The 19,906-nt window shown below is 49.4% G+C and overlaps 1 protein-coding gene across 1 annotated transcript in view; it reads left to right on the top strand.

Moving 5' to 3' along the window:
- Window positions 1–19,906, top strand: part of TNPO1 (transportin 1) — a 1,561,564-nt gene that overhangs the window by 556,171 nt on the left and 985,487 nt on the right. Inside the window, exon 8 of the mRNA XM_086960799.1 lies at window positions 13,920–14,038. Within this exon, the coding sequence (XP_086816925.1) occupies window positions 13,920–14,038 (119 nt within the window). The remainder of the gene's footprint in view (window positions 1–13,919; window positions 14,039–19,906) is intronic.

The raw sequence follows: 19,906 nt of genomic DNA, 5'->3' as shown, positions 1-19,906 counted from the left end.
GTCACCGGTAACATTGCATAGTGCAGGATTACTCCCACACACCACCTGCTGGAGATATGATGCTCCTGGTTGTGACATAGTTCACATTATATGCAGTTGTCTTATGGTTCAATGCTATTGGTCTTCTATAGGTCCGGTTTTACACAATTCTGTACCTTTACATCTCCCACTAACACCAGCTACCATTCTTCTACACTACATGATTTGAGAGATTCCCCGAATCTCTCAAAGCTCCAATGCCATCTTATGCACACTGCATTGGCTACAGTCAAAATATGTATACTAAGGCAGTGGAAATCTCCGATTCCACCATCTCTGGTTGGTAATCATGATACATATTAAAGAGTCATTTACAATAATCATGATCAGACAGATATATTTCTGCAAGTTTGGGCTCCTTTCTTACGATCAGAGGATACTATAATAAATAACATTCTCTTCCAGGGGATCCTTCTCAATAGTCATAAGCACATGAATATGAATAAGATGGCCGCCGGATAGGAGCTCTCTGTAAGAGCTCCTGTGCTGTGGATCCAGTTCTTTGGTTTTATCCCTGTCAGCTCCGAGCTGCACCGTCTTGAGCAACGCTACGCAAAAGTAACTGGAGCAAGTAACAGGATTTAAACAAGTAATTTCCTTACCTGCTGGATGAAACCTGCTGAGGATCCCCGACCTGACTGGAGACTGAGACCTGCAGGAGAGGACTGAGCCACTCCCGCCTTCCTCCTCGGACCTTGGGCTCCCCGCTGACCAACTTGCGGAGCTCGATACGGATGCCTGATGCCTGGAGTCGGCTGTGGACGACTGGTGTGCCTGGCAAGGTCGGTGGTTGCCTGCGGGACGTCGCTGAAGTAGACCTGGACCGTTGCTGGCGCCTGGAGTGCGACGGACACCTCGTTGCAGAGTGGCGCTGCCCGTCTGCGGTTGCTGCCCGGACCCCCAGTGTCCTGCTCGTGCTGGGAGCTGTGCGCCCTGTCTCGTCCGCTGGGCTCTGCGCCTTGCTGCTCGCTCCGGTCTGTCTCCTGCGCCTCACGACGACGTCGGAGGAGGTGGGCGCCCGGCGGTCGTGGAGGCAGAAGTGGTGTGGGACGTGGCGGACTGGCGGAGCGCGGGCGAGTGAGGGCTTCCCCGCCTAGCTGATCGCCGCGGGCTGAGTCCAGCGCATCCTGCCCTGCCTGGTGAGCTGTGTGCCTGGCTGCTCGTCCTCCGCCTGCAGCCACCGTCGGGACACTGGAGGAAGCTGGCGCCTTGCTGTCGGGGGGCTCGTCGTCCGTCCCCCCCCCATTGTTTCCCACCCCCAGCGGTATCGTGCCTCACAATTAAAAATACACAAGAGCAGAGGCGGCCCCCTTTGGCTTGGAGGTGAGCTTGTCGATCTGGGCGCCACTGCCACCGTGACCCTGGGAGCAGAGCTGCAAACGCATGCAAAAGCTGCAAAAGATCGTCTTAGCCCCTGAGGCTGGGACTACAGAGCACAGGCTGAAGCGAAGGCTGGAAAAGGTATTTACTTTGCCCCACTCGTTTTTGCTGGAAAGGTACTTAATTTGCCCCACTCGTTTTTTGTTTTGAAAAAAACAACAACAAAAAAAAAAACTCTTTTGTTCAAATATTTGCCGGGGCCATAAACTGAGCACTTAATCCCCTCCTGTACCGACGGAACCCACGAGGCCCCTCAGCAGCTCCACTTAAGATAACAAAATCTGAGATAAGACTCCCCATGGCATGCAAGATCCTGAGCCAGCCGGAATAGAATCTGAAACTGCTCTTCCCTGCTCTGAAAATAGCAACAACTAAAAGAGGACTAATGATTCTATCCCTCCTACTTGGCGGCCATTTTTAGACTACTCGTTCTCTCTTTGGCGGCCATCATGGACTAGTCTTTCTGACTACTGTTGACTATCGGTACCACAGCCTCTACATAGCTCTGTATTTAAATCTTTGTGTGACTAAGTGTCTGCCTTCTACTGAAGTATTGTATTACTACTGGTATTTGTACACTTTATGTAACCTACACCCATTTTCACTGTTCCTCACCGACAGTGCACTGATTGCTACCTCATATTCTACCGGTTGCTCACTAGTGTCATATTTGTTTATTGCAGTCATTTGTTTGCACCTATATTGGTTCCAGTAATTCATTAGTATTTTATTCCTATTTGTATACTGTATATGTTGTAAGCTGCACCCACCTCACTTGTATCCCTATTATTCACTGATCGCTACCTCATCTATTTGGCTCAGTCTTGTAAGCTGCGCCCATCTCATTTTTATCACCATGATGCACTGATTACTACCTCGTTCATTTCGTTTAGTCTTGTAAGCTGCACCCATTCACTTACTATTCCTGGATTACACCGATGCTACCTCTTACATTCTGATGTGTCAATTTGGCTCCACTTAACTGATTGCTACCTCTCATTTATTGTACATTTGGTAAGCTGCACCTACTCACTGTTTGTTCCTGGACTGCACCGATTGCTACCTCTTATTTTCTTTTTGCCTACTTTTTTGCCTACTTTTGGCCACTCACTAGTGTCACTCCTGTGCTTTGTAACCAACGGTTGACAGTTGCTCTTTGCATATGTGTCTTATTATCGTTCTTCCTCCCACACCCACCGCTACAGCCATCCTAACATGGATCTCATCGGCAAGCACACATATAGAATCAACTACCCTCCCTCTCTCACCAAAAAAGCCGCTAAACGCTTTAAACACAACTTCATGAGGTTGCACCCTGAAACCCCCTTTGCCGACACCTACTTCTCACCGGGCAATGGAGCCCTGAACATTGATATCATCTTCCACACCTCACGCAGAGCTCAATGGAGAAAAGCGTTCCTAACCCTACTCACCGTCTCCACCACCAGGAAAACAGCTCATGGCCAAACTCTCTCCATCACACCATCCCAACTCTTCCCAGGCAGAACCACCATCACTATATACAATAACGGGATTGTCCTAATTCAAGCGACAGACAGGAACCTGGAACTACTTGACAACCTGTTCCCCACTCTCAAAGAGCACCTCTCCAACCCTCGGACTTACACGCATATCACCTCCTGTCCTACCTCCCCTGACGTCACAGCACCCACCCTTAACTCTCCTTACCCAGTTCAGCACCAGAACCACACTCACCTCACCTTCACACCCAGCACCGCAGTCAATTACCCACCTGTTGCAGCTACCCCTCCCCCACCCTCAATCACAGACATAGATCTCGCCTCCTCATACACCACCCGCTCCCCCATTCCCCCTACCAACCCTCGTACCTCCGCTCACCTTCCCATATCCCCTCCCCACTCTTTGCACTCCCGCCCCATCCTCCACACCAATCTTCTCAAAACACCCTTCCTCCCCCAACGGCACCCCACACAACATGACTCTCTCTCCGCCTATCTCCCCCCACACTTAGCACTCCCGTCACGCCTAGCCTTCACCCCTCCTTCAACCTCTCACCCCCCTCGCTCACACCCCACTATCTCACCTCCTCCCCCACAACAGCCAGCCTCCACATCGCCCCCATTTACCCGTCCCCCCCTAGCACTGATGCCCTTCCCAATAACGCCAACACCAACCCTAACACCTATCCTCTCGCTAACACATCCAACCCCCTCACCAGCTCCACCTCTCCACCCCGATCCCCCCCCGTCTCCAGCAACCTATTCGTTTGTTCACCGCCAGTACCACCCCCCAACCCCGCGCCCATCACCACGCTGGACATGATTATGTCCACCCTCCTCCAAATGAAAGAAGAACTACACTCCATCAAAGAGTTGCTCATCACATACCCCAGACACCCTCATCCCACCACCACCCTTACACCTAATAACACTTCCCCCTCACCTCCTTCTCGCCCTACCACACAACACTCCACACACAGGACCTCTATCCCCCCTCGCAATAACAATCGCAGTCACATTACCACCAAGCGTAATATTCCCACTACACCTAGCAACACTTCCTCATCACCTCCTACTCGCCTTATCACACAACTCTCCCCACACTGGACCTCTACCCCCTATCGCAATACCACCAATCGCCCCAGACGCACTACCAATACGATCTCAGACCATGACGTACACACCCTTCTCCACTCTTACGCCCCGGCTCCCCAAAATCGCCTAGCCACCAACCACATGTCCATCCCAACGATTATCTCTAACCCCCTCAGGCACCAAAAGGATAACAGAGGCGCCGTCCCCAACAACCTCACTAATGTACCCCTCACTATAGAACCCTCCTCCACCCTTTGCACCCCTAGCCTTAAATGCATACTTCTCAACTGCAGATCGGCCCAAAGACATTCCGCGGAGGTAGCCGACCTCATCATGTCTATGGAACCGGATCTAGCCATTCTAACTGAAACATGGCTGTCTGATTCCTCTACACCTATCTTGGATATCCTAGCCCCCCCCCCCCCCCAACTACTGTATCATTAGACTTGACAGGGCCAAAAAGACAGGCGGTGGAATTGCCTGTATCTACAGAAGCAACCTCTCAGTCTCTAAAGCGTCCGCCCCCTCTCTTACTTCCAGTGAATACCTCTGCCTTGATGTCATCAGCGAAAGCAAACCGGTATGCTCACTACACATTATATACCACCCACCTAGGGACAAGATCTCCTTCTCCCAACAACTCATGGATACAATATCAGCCAACTCGGGACGGCAGAACACCCAAATTTTCCTTGGCAACTACAATCTCCACTGGAATGACAGCAGTGACACAGTGGTAAACAGCCTCAAAAGCTTCCTCAACGCACTTGATCTCACCCAAATATGCAATAGCCCGACCCATGAGAGAGGTTCTATCCTCGACCTTATCATCTCCAAAGAGGACGCTATTCAACTTGAGTCAATCCAACCTTGTGACTGGTCAGATCATCATATTGTCTCCTTCCTCATCCATGAAAAACTTAAATTTAACCCTGCTCAACCCTCTAAGCCCAAAGTTTGGAAAAGAGACTTGAAGAAACTCAACCCAAACTCCTTACCGCCTAACAGCCGCAATCGACTACTCCCTCCTCCCGGCGCTACGGACGTTCAACTACTGACTGACCACTATCTCAATGCTATGTCCACAATAATCAATGAGGCTGCACCCATGCAACTGAAAAGAGTTTCGTCCAAGATTTCCAACCCATGGTATGACGGGAGCCTCAATGAGGATAGACGGGCCATGCGACTGGCAGAGCGCACATGGAGGCCAGCCCCTTCTGCAGTGCACCTAAAAAGATTGAAGAAACAGAGAAACGCCTACTTCAGGAAAATAAATAGCTCAAAAACAGATTTCTTCAGCCTCCAGCTCGCCCAAGCAAAAAACCGCCCAAGAAAATTATTAGACTTAATCAGAACACAATCCAAAGAACAACCTCAGACACTCAGCACCATGGGCATTTCACCTTCCTGTGAAGACTTCTCTGTTTTTTTATCCCAAAAACTGACAACATAAGAAGCGATCTCCTCAATGACGCAATCCTTTACTCCAACCCCCAACACACAGCTATGCCTGAACCAAAGAACAATGCTACATGGTCATCCTTTGGCACCTACTCCGAAGAAGAAATTGGCAGATTGCTCAGCACCCTGAAACCATCCAATCACCTCACTGACCCCCTTCCTGCTAACGCTGTAAAAGACTTTACCCCTTTGCTCCTCCCACTCTGGACTAAGATTATCAATAGCTCTCTTCAACAAGGATCCATCCCTAACGCCCTCAAAGTCGGGCAAGTCACACCGCTACTAAAAAAAACAGCAGACCCCACTGATCTAAACAATTACCGCCCTATTACAAATATTCCCACCCTCGCTAAACTGTTGGAGAAATGCGTACAGCTACAACTGACTAAACACTTAGACAAGTTTGATCTCCTCAACGCCCATCAGTCAGGCTTCCGAGCAGGGCACAGTACCGAAACTGCCATGACTCACATACTGGATGACGCCCTCCAAATCCTAGACCAAAACGATACCTGCCTCCTCATCCTTCTGGATCTCTCATCAGCATGCGATACAGTTAAACATAAGAACTTACTCGAACTGTTAAACACAAGAATGGGCTATTTATTAATTTTAGCGTGACACAAACCTATACATATTTAAAGTATGAGGGAATGTTATAGAAAGTGTATTTATCTATTTATTGCGGATTTGTGCACAGTAGTTCCATAGTAAGATGGAGTTAATGCAAAAGAGTGTAAAAGGCATTTGAGAGTTCATGTTTACATTTATATTCTGTTGCACAATGAGTAAACAAAAATCATAATGATTCACTGCACTGTGAAAACAAGAGGCCGATTTGCACTAGTATGTCTTTTATGTTTATGCTTGAATGCATCACGTGATCATGTGCTCTGTTGGCGGGCAGTTAGAAAGAAATTTAAAATGTACCACATTGCTGCCAAAACTTTGTGTGAGCAAGAGCACTGCTGTGCTCGAAACGCATCGCAGCTAAGCGGGGGATAAATAAATTACCTTCCTGCCTGGTTTCTCGTGGTCCGTCTCCTTCTTTTCCTGGAATGGATTGTTTGAAGGATTAGTAGCTGCACCTACTAAAGACAGCGGAAACTGCCTCACAATGCCGCATTGCCATATTCCCCTAGAAGAAAGTGCAGACAGCACTGAAACGCGTCGGGATGATGAGAGAAAAACCGGGAACTGTACTACCCTGAACATCCAATAAATGAAGGTTTTTTTACCTGACTGCTGCCGAGTGATCCTTTTGCTGCAGAGCCTTTGAAATGAACAAATTACACACAACAGCTTCGTCGTGGAAAGGAGCACCACCTTGAAATGGAGGAGGGAGCCGTCGGAGTAAGGGGCAGTCATGCAGGGACTGTCCCTGACAGACAGACAACGGTGGAAGCAGATTGCCACACTAATCAGGGTGTCGTCAGCAACCGGGGCACACTGCAGTGCCTGAACATCGCGGTGGTTTGATAATTCGCCACAATGAACTTAAACAATTATTATGTCCTTGCGGAACCCACTGTGGGTCTTGACTAAAAGCAGAAAGGACTTTAAATCCCAGAATGCACCATGAGGGATCATGTGCTACAAAGCGCTTGAAGCTGCACCTACTAAAGACAGCGGAAACTGCCTCACAATGCCGCATTGCCATATTCCCCTAGAAGAAAGTGCAGACAGCACTGAAATGCGTTGGGATAATAAGTGAAGTCACGGGAACTGTACTACCCTGAACATGCAATAAATGAAGGTTTTTTTACCTACCTGCTGCCTAGTGATCCTTTTGCTGCAGAGCCTTTGAAATGAACATATATATATATATATATATATGTATATATATATATGTATATATATATATATATATATATATATATATATATATATATATATATATATATATATATTGTCATACCAGATGCCTGTAGCATTTAGGAAAGCACACACAATGCTCTACCATCCGGCTGTGTACTTCTGTGCCTGCCTCCATGCTTCACAGTCATTAAAAGTGCCGACGCGTTTCGAGGTCCAAGACCTCTTCTTCCAGGCCTGCACAAATGACTCGAGGAAACATTATTTATTTATTATTACATTTCTTAAGCGCACAGCTACCCGTAGGTTTCCCGGCGCTGGGAGTATAAAACAGTATACAAAAATGGGGGAGAGTCTAGTCAGCCGTCTTACATATCGAAAAGCCAGGTCTTAATTCCCTTACGGAAGGTAAGGAAGCACTTTTCGGAGCGCAGAGGGGGGGGGGTAAAGAGTTCCAAAGAGAGGGAGCCAGGAAGGAAAAGGAGCGCCCTCCCATTTTTGCTCTCTTGATGCGCGGTATCCGGAACTTGTTCTGGGTGGAGGACCTAAGTGTACGCGGTGGGAGATAATGCTGCACCAGAACAGATGGGTAGCGAGGAGCTTTTCCGGACATTATTTTATGCATAAAACAAAGTGCCTTAAATTTGACCCTGCTCTCGATCCTCAGCCAGTGTAGTTTACGCATATGGGATGAGGCTGAGGATCTGGCGGGTAGGTTACAAATAAGACGAACAGCCATATTTTGTACTACCTGGTACTTCTTCTTTACCTCCTTACAGGCACCCAGAAGTAAGATGTTACCATAGTCCAGGCGTGAGATGACAAGAGCCTGGACTACAATTCTCAGGGTGTCAGCAGGCAGCATCCACGAGATTTTCCTGAGCCACCTGATGATGGTGGTACAGGTGGCGGAAACTTTCACGACGTGCTGCCTGAAGGACAGTTGATTGTCCAGGAGGACTCCAAGATTACGAGCAGAAGAGGTTGGGGTAGGAAGAGGGCCCATCTCCGGCGGCCAATGTTGTGGGCCCCAGAGTGGAATGTCATGGCCAAACAGGAGAAGTTCAGTTTTTTCCCCGTTTAGTTTTAATTTGTGCTCCAACATCCATGCCGAAATCTGTTTAAGACCAGCTTGAAGGGAGGAAGAGGGGAGGTGCTTATTAGTAGAAAGAGAGTAGATGACTTGAGTGTCATCAGCATAGGAGTAAATAGAGAGACCTGCCTGTTCCGCCAAAAAAGCAAGAGGTCTCACATATAAATTAAAAAACAGGGGACTAAGAATAGAACCTTGGGGGACACCGTGATTGGAAGGAAAAGTAGAAGAGACAGAAGTAGAGGAAAAAACTTGAAACGTGCGGTTAGACAGAAAGTTAGAGATCCAGGCCAGGGCGGAGCCATCGACACCCACTTCTCTCAGGGTAGACAATAAGATGGAATGGGAGACGGTGTCAAATGCGGCACTCAGATCCAGTAAAATGAGTGCCACGGTCTCCCCGTTGTCCACCCTTTGCCTGATGGATTCTGACACACCAAGGAGAGTGGTTTCGGTCGAGAAACCAGCCCTGAACCCGTTTTGAGAGCCATGAAGAAGGTTAGAAGTTTCCACATAAGAACTAAGCAAAGAATTAACGTGTTTCTCCAAGATTTTAGAAAAACATGAAAGTAAAGAGATAGGTCGAAAATTAGATGGATTATTAGGATCTAAGTTGGCCTTTTTTAATAAAGGAACCACCATAGCGTGTTTCCAATCGTTGGGAATGCTAGCTTCAGTGAGGGAGGCATTCAAAACCTTGAGAATAATCAGAAGTAGGGCTGGATCCAGAGAGCTCAGGATTTGGGGAGGCAAAGGATCAAGGGGGGACCCAGATTGTATGTCCTGTAGATACTTTTTTAAAAGCGGAGGAGAGATGGGATCCCAAGCAAAGAGTTGCGGAGGCACGGAAGTGGAGCAAGAAGGGGTACTAGGTGAGGGAGTACCTAAAGTAGAGACGGGGTGAGAGGACACAGCAGGAGGAGAATTGAAGGTGTCATAGATTTTCTCAATCTTTTCAACAAAGAATTTGGCCAGAGCTTCACACTGGGGGGTATCAAGACAGGGGGCCTTAGGAACGGTGGATGCACCTGACAGCTCCTTCACCATTTTGAACAGGGCCTTAGGTCTGTTCTGTGCCGTGAGGAGCGTGGTATTCGCAAAGGAAGCTCTGGCACGATCACACGAAGTGTGGTAAGTTTTAAGAGCAGCCTTATACTCTGCTTTATGGCCCGCATCGTAGTGTGAGCGCCATAAGCGTTCCAGTTTTTTGCATTTAGATTTTTCTAATCGAAGGGCGTCCGTAAACCAAGGAGCTGGTGGATGGTGGATATGTGATTTATTTTTTTGCAATGGAAGACAGAGATCTAAGGCACTAGTCAACCACCGTTTAACAGAGGGTAGTTCCTTGGTAGACAAACTACCAGACAATGGGGGCATAGAATTAGTGAGACACAGGTTTAGTTTGTCAATATCCAGACGTTTCCAATTCCTACTGGCTTTATGGGGGAGGGTAGGAACAGGGGGGCTGGAAAAAGCCACTTCAATAGAGAAATTTACGAGAAAGTGGTCCGACCAAGGGACCTGCAATGAAGATTGGTACGTAATGGTAGAGAGGTTAGAAATAATAGGGTCCAAAAGGTTGCCGGCCTTATGAGTGGGATCAGAATTATGGAGGTGGAGATCTAAAGCGGCAAGATCCTGTAAAAGACGTGTGGAAATAGCACACGAGGCAGAGTTAAAATGGATGTTTAGATCACCAACGACCATAAAGTTATTTGATTGTGCAAGGAGTGGGGCAATGAGATCAGGGAGGGAGGAAGCCCAGCTACTCGCTGATCCAGGCGGACGATAGATCAGCGTGCCAGTTAGAGAGAAATGCGGGGTAAGTAGTAGCTTAAACAGACCAGCTTCGCAGTTAGGGAACTCAAGGTCTTCCCATTTACAGGAGAATTCTCTCCTGAAAATGATGGCAATTCCCCCGCCATCTTTAAGAGGGCGGTTTCGCCCAACGTAGGTGTAATCTGTGGGGAGAGCCATGGCGATGTCAGAGCCGGAGCTCTCATTTAACCATGTTTCTGTTAAAAACATGGCAGCTGGGCTGACTGTCTGTAAAAGGTCAAAAATGTCTCTCTTGTGTTTGGCGAGAGAACGGCAATTAATACTAATGAATTTCAAAGAGGGACTGAGGTTGGGTAGTTTGGAGGGAAGAGAGCTTCGCCGGAAGGGAGTGTTCCAAAAGGTAGAAGATTTGAGGTCTATCTGAGAGGTAACAGAATCCAATGAGAGATTGCAGGAAGGACAAGAGGTTGGAGCATTGTGACAGTTAAAAACAAAATTCGAAGAACAGGGGGGGCCACGCAGCCGCAGTAGAGCAGTGCGGGTATAAGTGACATAATTTAGGGCAGCGGGACTGGGCCCTGGGCACGTACTGGCGCGGACGGGCGCAGACGGGCTTGACTTGTGCGCGACTTCGGCGCGAAGTCGGCGCTCCCGCTGCGCTCGTCCGCTGCGCTTCCTCCATGCCCCCATTAAGTGCTAAGGGTGAGGGACCACTAGACCGCTCACCTGCAAGGACTAGCGCAGGGCGGAAGTGGTGTCAGCCTCCAGGAAGTGCGCACCTCGGACTGGTCCTCCGCAACAAACGGCACAAGCCGGGGCGGAACGGGACCACGAGGGCGATAAAGTGCAGGCAATGCGTCGGTCACATGTGAAGGTAAGAATGGGCAATTAAGTGATCTGTCCGGCGGCTTTTAAAATCAGCCGCGGACCGATTGTGCAAATAGGCAAGTTTAAAAAGCAAGTTTTAAAATATCATCATACATGCTCTAACATCAGCAGTGATATAATAGTAGTACAGCGTCCAACACACACACCGCCACCTGTAGACTGCTTAATTACTGGAGCCGGGAGCGTTAGCGCCGATATATGTAGTGAGGCGGGCTCAGCACCACTAGACCGCTCACCTGCAAGGACTAGCGCAGGGCGGAAGTGGTGTCAGCCTCCAGGAAGTGCGCACCTCGGACTGGTCCTCCGCAACAAACGGCACAAGCCGGGGCGGAACGGGACCACGAGGGCGATAAAGTGCAGGCAATGCGTCGGTCACATGTGAAGGTAAGAATGGGCAATTAAAAGTGATCTGTCCGGCGGCTTTTAAAATCAGCCGCGGACCGATTGTGCAAATAGGCAAGTTTAAAAAGCAAGTTTTAAAATATCATCATACATGCTCTAACATCAGCAGTGATATAATAGTAGTACAGCGTCCAACACACACACCGCCACCTGTAGACTGCTTAATTACTGGAGCCGGAGCGTTAGCCATAGATTTCCGGCTCTTTATTTCAAGCCCCCAGTGGGCGTTTATTAACTGCAACATCACTGCATGATTTATGGGACTTGAAGTCCGTGACATGTTTCAAAGGGTATTTAGCTTTGAGTAAGTTCGAGTTAATTTGTTGAATTATGCTCAGTATTTTACCTTAAGTAGGTCGTGTTACATGAAATCAGGCTTCGTTTGAAGTGAGCACTGTGCTGAATGAGTCACGACGGTTCCCGAACCCCAGCCTCGCCCAACTGGATACAGCATTCCTCTTCCAGCAGGCGATGGTGCCTCTCCTCTCGGCCAGGCTGCAGTGTAAGTAATATTGTCATACCAGATGCCTGTAGCATTTAGGAAAGCACACACAATGCTCTACCATCCGGCTGTGTACTTCTGTGCTTGCCTCCATGCTTCACAGTCATTAAAAGTACCGACGCGTTTCGAGGTCCAAGACCTCTTCTTCCAGGGCTGCACAAATGACTCGAGGAAACATTGCCATAGATTTCCGGCTCTCTTTATTTCAAGCCCCCAGTGGGCGTTTATTAACTGCAACATCACTGCATGATTTATGGGACTTGAAGTCTGTGACACGTTTCAAAGGGTATTTAGCTTTGAGTAAGTTCGAGTTCATTTGTTGAATTATGCTCAGTATTCCTCAAGTCATTTGTGCAGCCCTGGAAGAAGAGGTCTTGGACCTCGAAACGCGTCTGCACTTTTAATGACTGTGAAGCATGGAGGCAGGCACAGAAGTACACAGCCGGATGGTAGAGCATTGTGTGTGCTTTCCTAAATGCTACAGGCATCTGGTATGACAATATATATCTATATATCTATATATATCTATATATATATATATATATATATATATATATATATATATGTATATATATATATATGTGTGTGTTTCCGGGGTCCCGCACATGGGCGGGAATATTCATGTGCTTATGACTTTGATGAGGATACCCCTGGAAGAGAACTAGGATTACAGGTAAGAAACTAATCCTTGCTCAACCTACAGTGGACATTTTAACAAGTTAGTGTATTTATGCCACTTATTCTTCCTGTCTTCTTTGCTTTTGATCATTTCTCTATTACGTTTTATTACGTTTTATTCCCTGTCAGATATGATGTTATAGGCAAGAATAATATAGCAAGGTTGACTCAGAGGATGCTATTCATATATTATAGTTGGGCAATTATCCTCTAGGGGACAATATATATAACGTTTATCTCCTTTTATAGTCTTTTTCCATTTACCTTATTATTTAGCATCGGTTACTAATTATAGGGAATTACTTTTCCATGCTTATAAAATGTTATCTTTAAATATTAGGCTACATCTATTTTCTGAACTATGCAATTTAATAAATTGACAATTTTTAAATGTTAATAAATTAATGATTTGATGCTTAAATATTGAATAATTAAGGTTTATCTATTATATTTCATACTCTTATTTTAAATTTCAGTTGATGTATTATGCGTATATTCCCTATTACTTTATCCCTAATTTATATTAAAATGAATATTTACTCCTGTCTTAAACACTTAACAGACATAACTTTATGTATGTCTCAATGAACTAATTTAGTTATTCATTTATACATTTGTAAGTGTCTAACGTGTGCTATTGTTTTAGAATGTATTTTGTAAAATGCTAATAAAAAATTTCAACACAAAAAAAAAATTGGGATAAGCTGTTTACCCCCCAAACAACTGTTGCGTTTTACCGGCATAGATGCATTCCAAATTAGCCTAGCCTTTTTATCATTACATCTGGTAACTCTCCCAGAGTAGCTGAAATGATGACAGCTGGTAGTTTTGCATGAAGGTCACAACTACTAAATCTTGTCAGATGCGATCATTATAACAAAAGTTATATTAGTTGCTCAAGATGATTTTCATGGAGGATAAGTAGCAGTTATTACAGAAAAGATGGGAGACCCCTGGGTTAGATAGTCTCTATCAGAAAGAGCTTTACCGAAAGTAAGTCACTTGTTCATTAGGGGCAAAGAAAACCGCTTACAAAATATTGTCTTTTTATGGAAGAATATCTGCTTTGTTAAATTACTCGTGAGTAATGCGAGTCTCTCGTCTACAGTCCTTAATGCTTTTAAATATGAGGCACTTTCATGTGTTGTAGCAAGTCGTAGGCAGTCTCCTGTTTCCTAAACCCTCTTAATTCACAAACCTGATTTGACTAATTTTATTTTCTGTTTTTGGAATTTTCACAATGTATAATTACCATATTTGTCAAAATGTTTACTTGTTTTATTTGTTCCGTTTTTTTCTGTAGTACATGCTGCAGAGGACCCAGGATCAAGATGAAAATGTTGCTTTGGAGGCTTGCGAGTTCTGGCTGACTTTAGCAGAGCAGCCTATATGTAAAGATGTTCTCGGTCGGCATCTTGCAAAGTAAGTTTTCAAGTTAAATTGTTAACCTTTAGGTATGCTTTCCCTTGCCATCCCCATTTTTTTGCACTAGACCCCTATATACTTACTTCCCCCTTACCTTGCTCTGGCAAGATTTTCTAGAAAGCCTGAACTTCGTCCAGTTATTGATGGAGCTGGCCATGGGATAGTATCAGTCAGAAATGAAGAACACTTTGAGACTGAATTACCGAGGTCTGAGGTTTACCGTTGAATTGATTTTTAATGCAAGCTTGTCAATTGCAAGATTCGCTGATTTTTCTTAGAGCACCTCTACCTAATGTAGTGGACTGTCCAGTTGGGCTCTTTTCTACCAATTGAGTGTTCTTTGCAGCTGCGATGGCTCTATAGCCTATATCTTAAAAGCTAAACAAATGACGCTTCCTTTAATGATTCTATTCAGCGTGTAAAAGCAAGCAGTATGAAAGCCAATATTTTTGACTCTTGTATGGTGCATTCCAATGGACACAATATAATTTGGTTGAACCATCATCTCATCCTTTGCAGTGACGTATAGCATAAAGAGTCAGTGCTCCTCTCTCCTTGAGGATGTTTTTCGTAACCAGTTTTCACACAGATTTGCTGTCTCCAGAGATGGTCGAGGCTAGCAGAAATGATTGGAGCCAACTGGCTTCCTGGGCGAACTTCTGGTCAGGCATATACTAATTAGGTCCTCCTGTTGCAGATTCCTTCTTGCCTCCTTCCAGCAGGAGACTCCTGCTTGGTATTTACTGGTATTTTCTAAAGGTCAATGTGGTGTTTAGACTGTCAGGTTATTAACCTCTTCGATGCTTATGATAGAACGGTTCCGGGGGCGTGGCTTGGGCGCCAATGTAGTCAGAAGCGGGGCTCCTCCTCAACTGCCCCTCGCAACCATACATCCTGACCCCCGAAATTGGACCCCAGGCCCCCACCTAGCATCGGAAGGTCTGGGGAGCGTAGGGGTAAAGACTGAGGGAGCTGGGTGCCCCCGAGACTGCCGAGACACTTTTTCTTTTTCCCCCGGAGTGGTTGGCACGCTGGGTGCGCAAAATGGCGGCTGACGTCGCAGCTCGGGCTGCCTCAAGTAGGTGGACTGCTGACGGAAGGAGGCTCACTGAGGTGGCAGACCCCACAGCATCTGGAGTGGAGCGCCCTGCACACTAGTAGAGGTGGGGAGAGCGACCTAGTGAGGCGGCTGGGAAGCGCCCTGAGAGCGGTGACTGCGCGGGCCGCCTGACCCTAAGATGGCGGCGCCCGTGTGAGTGCCCCGGGCCCCGGACGACTGGCCAGACACGTTGGGAGGCCTGCGGATATCCCCTTGTGGTGGAGTTTGCTGGAAACTGGACCTGGGGCACCAGCGACCCCTGTACCGGGGTGGGCACGTCGACCAGAGGCGGTGGCTGGGAGCTGCTACAGGCCGAGGGCCGGTCGCGAGGAGACGTCTGGAGGACCAGGGGGCGCCTTCGCGGGAGGCCCACCAATATCTAATACGCCTAGTGAGCCGCCCATAGGATCCCTGGTGCCCCGAGGCCGACGGTGCCTGTATTAACTGCTTCGCTGGGTGCCCCCGGGAGGGAGACTGCTCGGGGGCCCCATCTTTCTCCTCAACCTTGGCGGGGCTCATGGTGGACCTGAAGTGAGTGGACTTAGAACTCCGGGAGTCTGCCCCTTGAGCCGGATTGCACCCCCTGCTGTCCACGATCCGGCCTCCCCTCTATACTGTCGATTGCTGCAGCGGACGACCGCTTCGGACAGGCCCTGGAGCCCTCCCTCAGGACCCCGGTTGGGACGTCCTTCCTGCGCTGACTTTGCCCCAGCACCCACTGTCGGGGAAGGGGGAGTGCTCTTTGCCACAGGAGACTGAGGTGTGCGGACCTGATGCTGGGGGCTCCCCTGTGGAAGCGACAGTGGGCTGACGGGCCTGGGGCACTTGACCTGAGTGAGCGGATTGGAGCGGACTCCGGAAAATTACCGCAAGATGGTCCGGGGGGGCCAGAAAGAAGGGATTTGATGTACTGAGGCTGGATGACCCGGGTCACACGATGCCGGGTGGCGAGGAGGCGTCTGGCTCTGGGGGCTCAGCCCCGACACGGGACCCCTCCCTGAGTGACATTATGCAGGCCATTGTGGCATCGCGGGAGGCCCTGGAGAAGCGAATGGACACCATTGGCACCGACCTGTCCCTTTTGAAAGATGACCACAGGAAGCTGAAGGAGCGAGTAACGACCACGGAGGTGAACATGAAGGACGTTCCAGTTGACATGGCAACCCTGAAGGCCTCATTGGCGGAAGTGGCGCAGAAAGTCCGGGTGCTGGAACTCAGGGCCAAGGACTGCGAGGGACGCTCCAGACGTAACAACCTCCGCCTCTTGGGAGTCCCAGAGAGGGAGGAAGGCCAAGACGCAGTGGCTTTTTTAGAACACTGGTTGCGGACGGAGGTGGCGCGGTGGGGCTCTCCCCTTTCTTCGCTCTGGAGCGCGCCCACAGAGTCCCGTCGTGCCCACCTAGAGCCGGAGGTCCGCCTCGCCTGATGGTAGCGCGCCTTTTACACTACCGGGATCGTGATCACATTCTCCAAGCGGCTAGGGCCCTGCCGAACCTACGCATTGGTAACAGCAAGGTCCTGATTTTCCCGGACTTCACCAGGGACGTCCAGCGTCAACTGTCATCCTTCCTGGCGGTCAAGCGGAAGCTAAGAGCTTTGCAGATGCCCTATGCTATGTTGTTTCCGGCCCGCCTGAAGGTCATTGCTGGCGTGAGCACTAATTTCTTTCTTACACCGCAGGCGGCTTGGGACTGGATAGAAACCAGGGGAGCGGCTGATGGAGACACCCCCGCTGCGACCACGCCTAGACGTGGCTCTACTGAGCTGACACTGACGCGGCGATCTGGCTCCCCCACTGGATGGCAACAGGAGAGAAACAAGGCGGTGTTGGCGGTGGCAGCCATCAGCCAGGGGGAGGTCAGCCCCTCCAGTAACTGCTCGGAACACTCGAAGAATGTTGAACTGAGTCCAGGCTCCAGCAGCGCTCATGGTCTCTCCGAGACGGACCTCCCGGTGGTTACCCCACAGACGGTGGACGGCATCTTTGGCTGAAGCGGCTGTGAGGACATGGGACACTTTTTTACGGTATTGGGACGCGGGGTGGGTCCTACCTGCTGTTAAGAGGGCGGCGGGGGTCAGCAGTCTTCTGTGACTCATAATTGTGCTGTTGAGGGGGGGGAAGAATGGTCGATCTTTGGAATGCTTGGGGGGGCGGGGGGGGGGGGGGGATGCTCTGGATCTCCCTAGCATTGACGTTCCGTATAGCCTAGACTAATCTTGTTGATTAACGCTTGTTTTACAAGGTTTGGATGGGGTTGCCACGTTGGTTATCTGTCCTGGGGAGAGGGAGTTGGGTAGAACTGTTTGATAATGGGCATGGGGGATGGGGGGTGAACTACAATGGGTACTGCCTTGGGACCCGATTAGGATACAAATGTCTCACGTGGAATGTGAGGGGGATGCATACCATGCATAGACGCCACAAGATTCACTCATACTTAATCCGACGGGGCATACATGTTGCCTTCCTCCAGGAAACGCATCTCTTAGCGCAGGAAGGTAAAGCATTGCAGCGAAGATGGAGGGGACAGGTATTTCACACTGATTACTGGGCCTATGCCAGTTGGGTGGTCATCTGGATACGGGCGGGATACCCTTTCAATACACGCAAGAGCTTATTGATCCGGAGGGTAGGTATGTAGTGGTGAGGGGCAAGCTGGATGGGAGGGACCTAACGTTGGGTTGCATATATCCACCGATGTGGACCAACCTGCTTTCTTCTCCTTGCTGTCCCGCACATTGGCACCGTTCTTAATGGGCCCTCTGCTCCTTGGAGGGGATTTTAATTGTGTGATTGACACTGCCTTGGACCGCTCACATCCCCTTTACTAAATGCACCGGCGAGTAGACTGGCGCTTGTGCGTTCTGAATGGCAGTGGCGTTGGGGGCTAATTGACGCTCCCCAGATGTGCATGGTGAGGTGTGCCATAGCGAATACCTTACGCGCACGATTTCCGACCATAACCCGTTGCTGGTGCACCAGTGATGGTCGCAGTGCCGCCCACGCATTCCCACCTGGAAACTTCACCCAGAGGCGCTAGACGATCAGGCCTTCCGGACCACGATAGCCACGGAAATAGTCGTATTTTCGGGATAACGCGGGGACTGTGGGGTCGGCAACAATCAAGTGGGACGCCTTCAAACAGTGGTGTGGGGACGATGCATTGCGACGGGGTCGGGGGTGCGGAGAACCCTGCTCAGTGCAGTTGACCAGGAGGACGCGAAGCTACGATCGCTAGAGAAGGACCGGCCTGAGCGACCTGACATTCAGGAGGCACTACTTGAGGCGAGGGAGTCTGTAGCGGCGACGGTGGAGCGCCTCACGTGCTTCGATCACAAAGCCTACCTTAGACGTGAGCATTTGGAACGGGATAAAATGGGAGCGCTCTTGGCCTGGCTAGCCAATCCGCCTCGCCGAAGTTCGATCATTCTCGAACTCAGGGATCATGCGGGATCATGCGGGAATGGCGCAGTTCGACCAACAGGGGATAAATGAGTTATTCCATGACTATTACAAAGAGCTCTACCGTAGTCGGGTGCTCCCGCTGGAGGCTGAGTTCCAGAAATTCCTGGAGGGGCTAGATCTACCGGAGCTGGAAGAAGAGACTGCAAAACTTCTAGGGGGTAAAATTGATGAAAGGGAGGTGAGAGTCGGCTTCAAGAGTATGGCGCGGAATAAAACACCGGGCTCTGATGGTCTACTGACTGAGTTCTACCACACTTACGTCGACCTCCTGGCACCCCGTCTGGCGTGGCTCTACAATGAGGCTAAGCATCTGGGCAGCCTACCGAAGACCACTGGCGAGGCGCTCATTGTCCCTCTATTGAAACCTGGCAAGCTGCCTTGGGAAAGGTCGGCCTACCGCCCGCTGTCCATGCTTAACCTGGACTACAAGATCTTGAGCAAGATCTTGGCGACGCGCCTACTTCCCCACATGGCCACTCTGGTCCACGTGGACCAATTGGGCTTTATCCCGACCCGCAACACCGCGCTTAATATACGACGGCTTCTCCACGTTCTGGAGGCTGACACCTATGAGGTGGACGAGGCAGCGGTGTTTGCCGTTGACATGGAGAAGGCCTTTGATAGCCTGGAATGGCTGTACCTTTTCCATGTTATGCGCGCCATGGGATTGGGTACGGATTTTGTGGACTGGACGGCACTCTTATACAAGAACGCTACGGCGAGAGTCAGAACGGGAGGTTTAATATCAGAGGCTTGCGTAGTAGGGAGGGGCACGCGTCCGGGTTGCCCCCTCTCACCCCTGTTGTTCGCCATAGCGATCGAACCTTTAGCGGCGCGTGCCCGATTGGGGCGGTCATATCAGGGGTTGGACGTATTTGGACAGGTGCATCATATCGCATTGCATGCTGATGACCTCCTGCTGTTTTTGGCGGACACTGCGGCCTCCCTGCGGGGAGCTAAAGCTCTACTTCAGGCGCTGAGCAGGGTGTCGGGCCTCAGAGTGAACTGGGCGAAGTCGTACCCGTTTCCGACTCGGGCGCGTGGACCGTGCCCACACTCTTCGGTAGGGGTGACCTGGGAGGAGAGGAGCCTTTGCTACTTGGGCACTTCGATCTACCATACTAACGTTGATATTCTATAGGGCAACATTGGATCGGCGATCCGACTCACTAAAACGAACTTTGACTTCTGGGGTACGCTTCCCCTATCCCTGGTGGGAAGGGTGGCACTCCTTAAGATGGTGACTCTGCCGCGGCTGCTCTATTTTTTTCGGACTCTTCCGGTCTGGATCCCGGCGAGC

Source organism: Lissotriton vulgaris, chromosome 3_1, assembly GCF_964263255.1.
Source record: "Lissotriton vulgaris chromosome 3_1, aLisVul1.2, whole genome shotgun sequence".
Classification (NCBI taxonomy): Eukaryota; Metazoa; Chordata; class Amphibia; order Caudata; family Salamandridae; genus Lissotriton; species Lissotriton vulgaris.
This window is presented reverse-complemented; position numbering and strand designations above follow the sequence as displayed.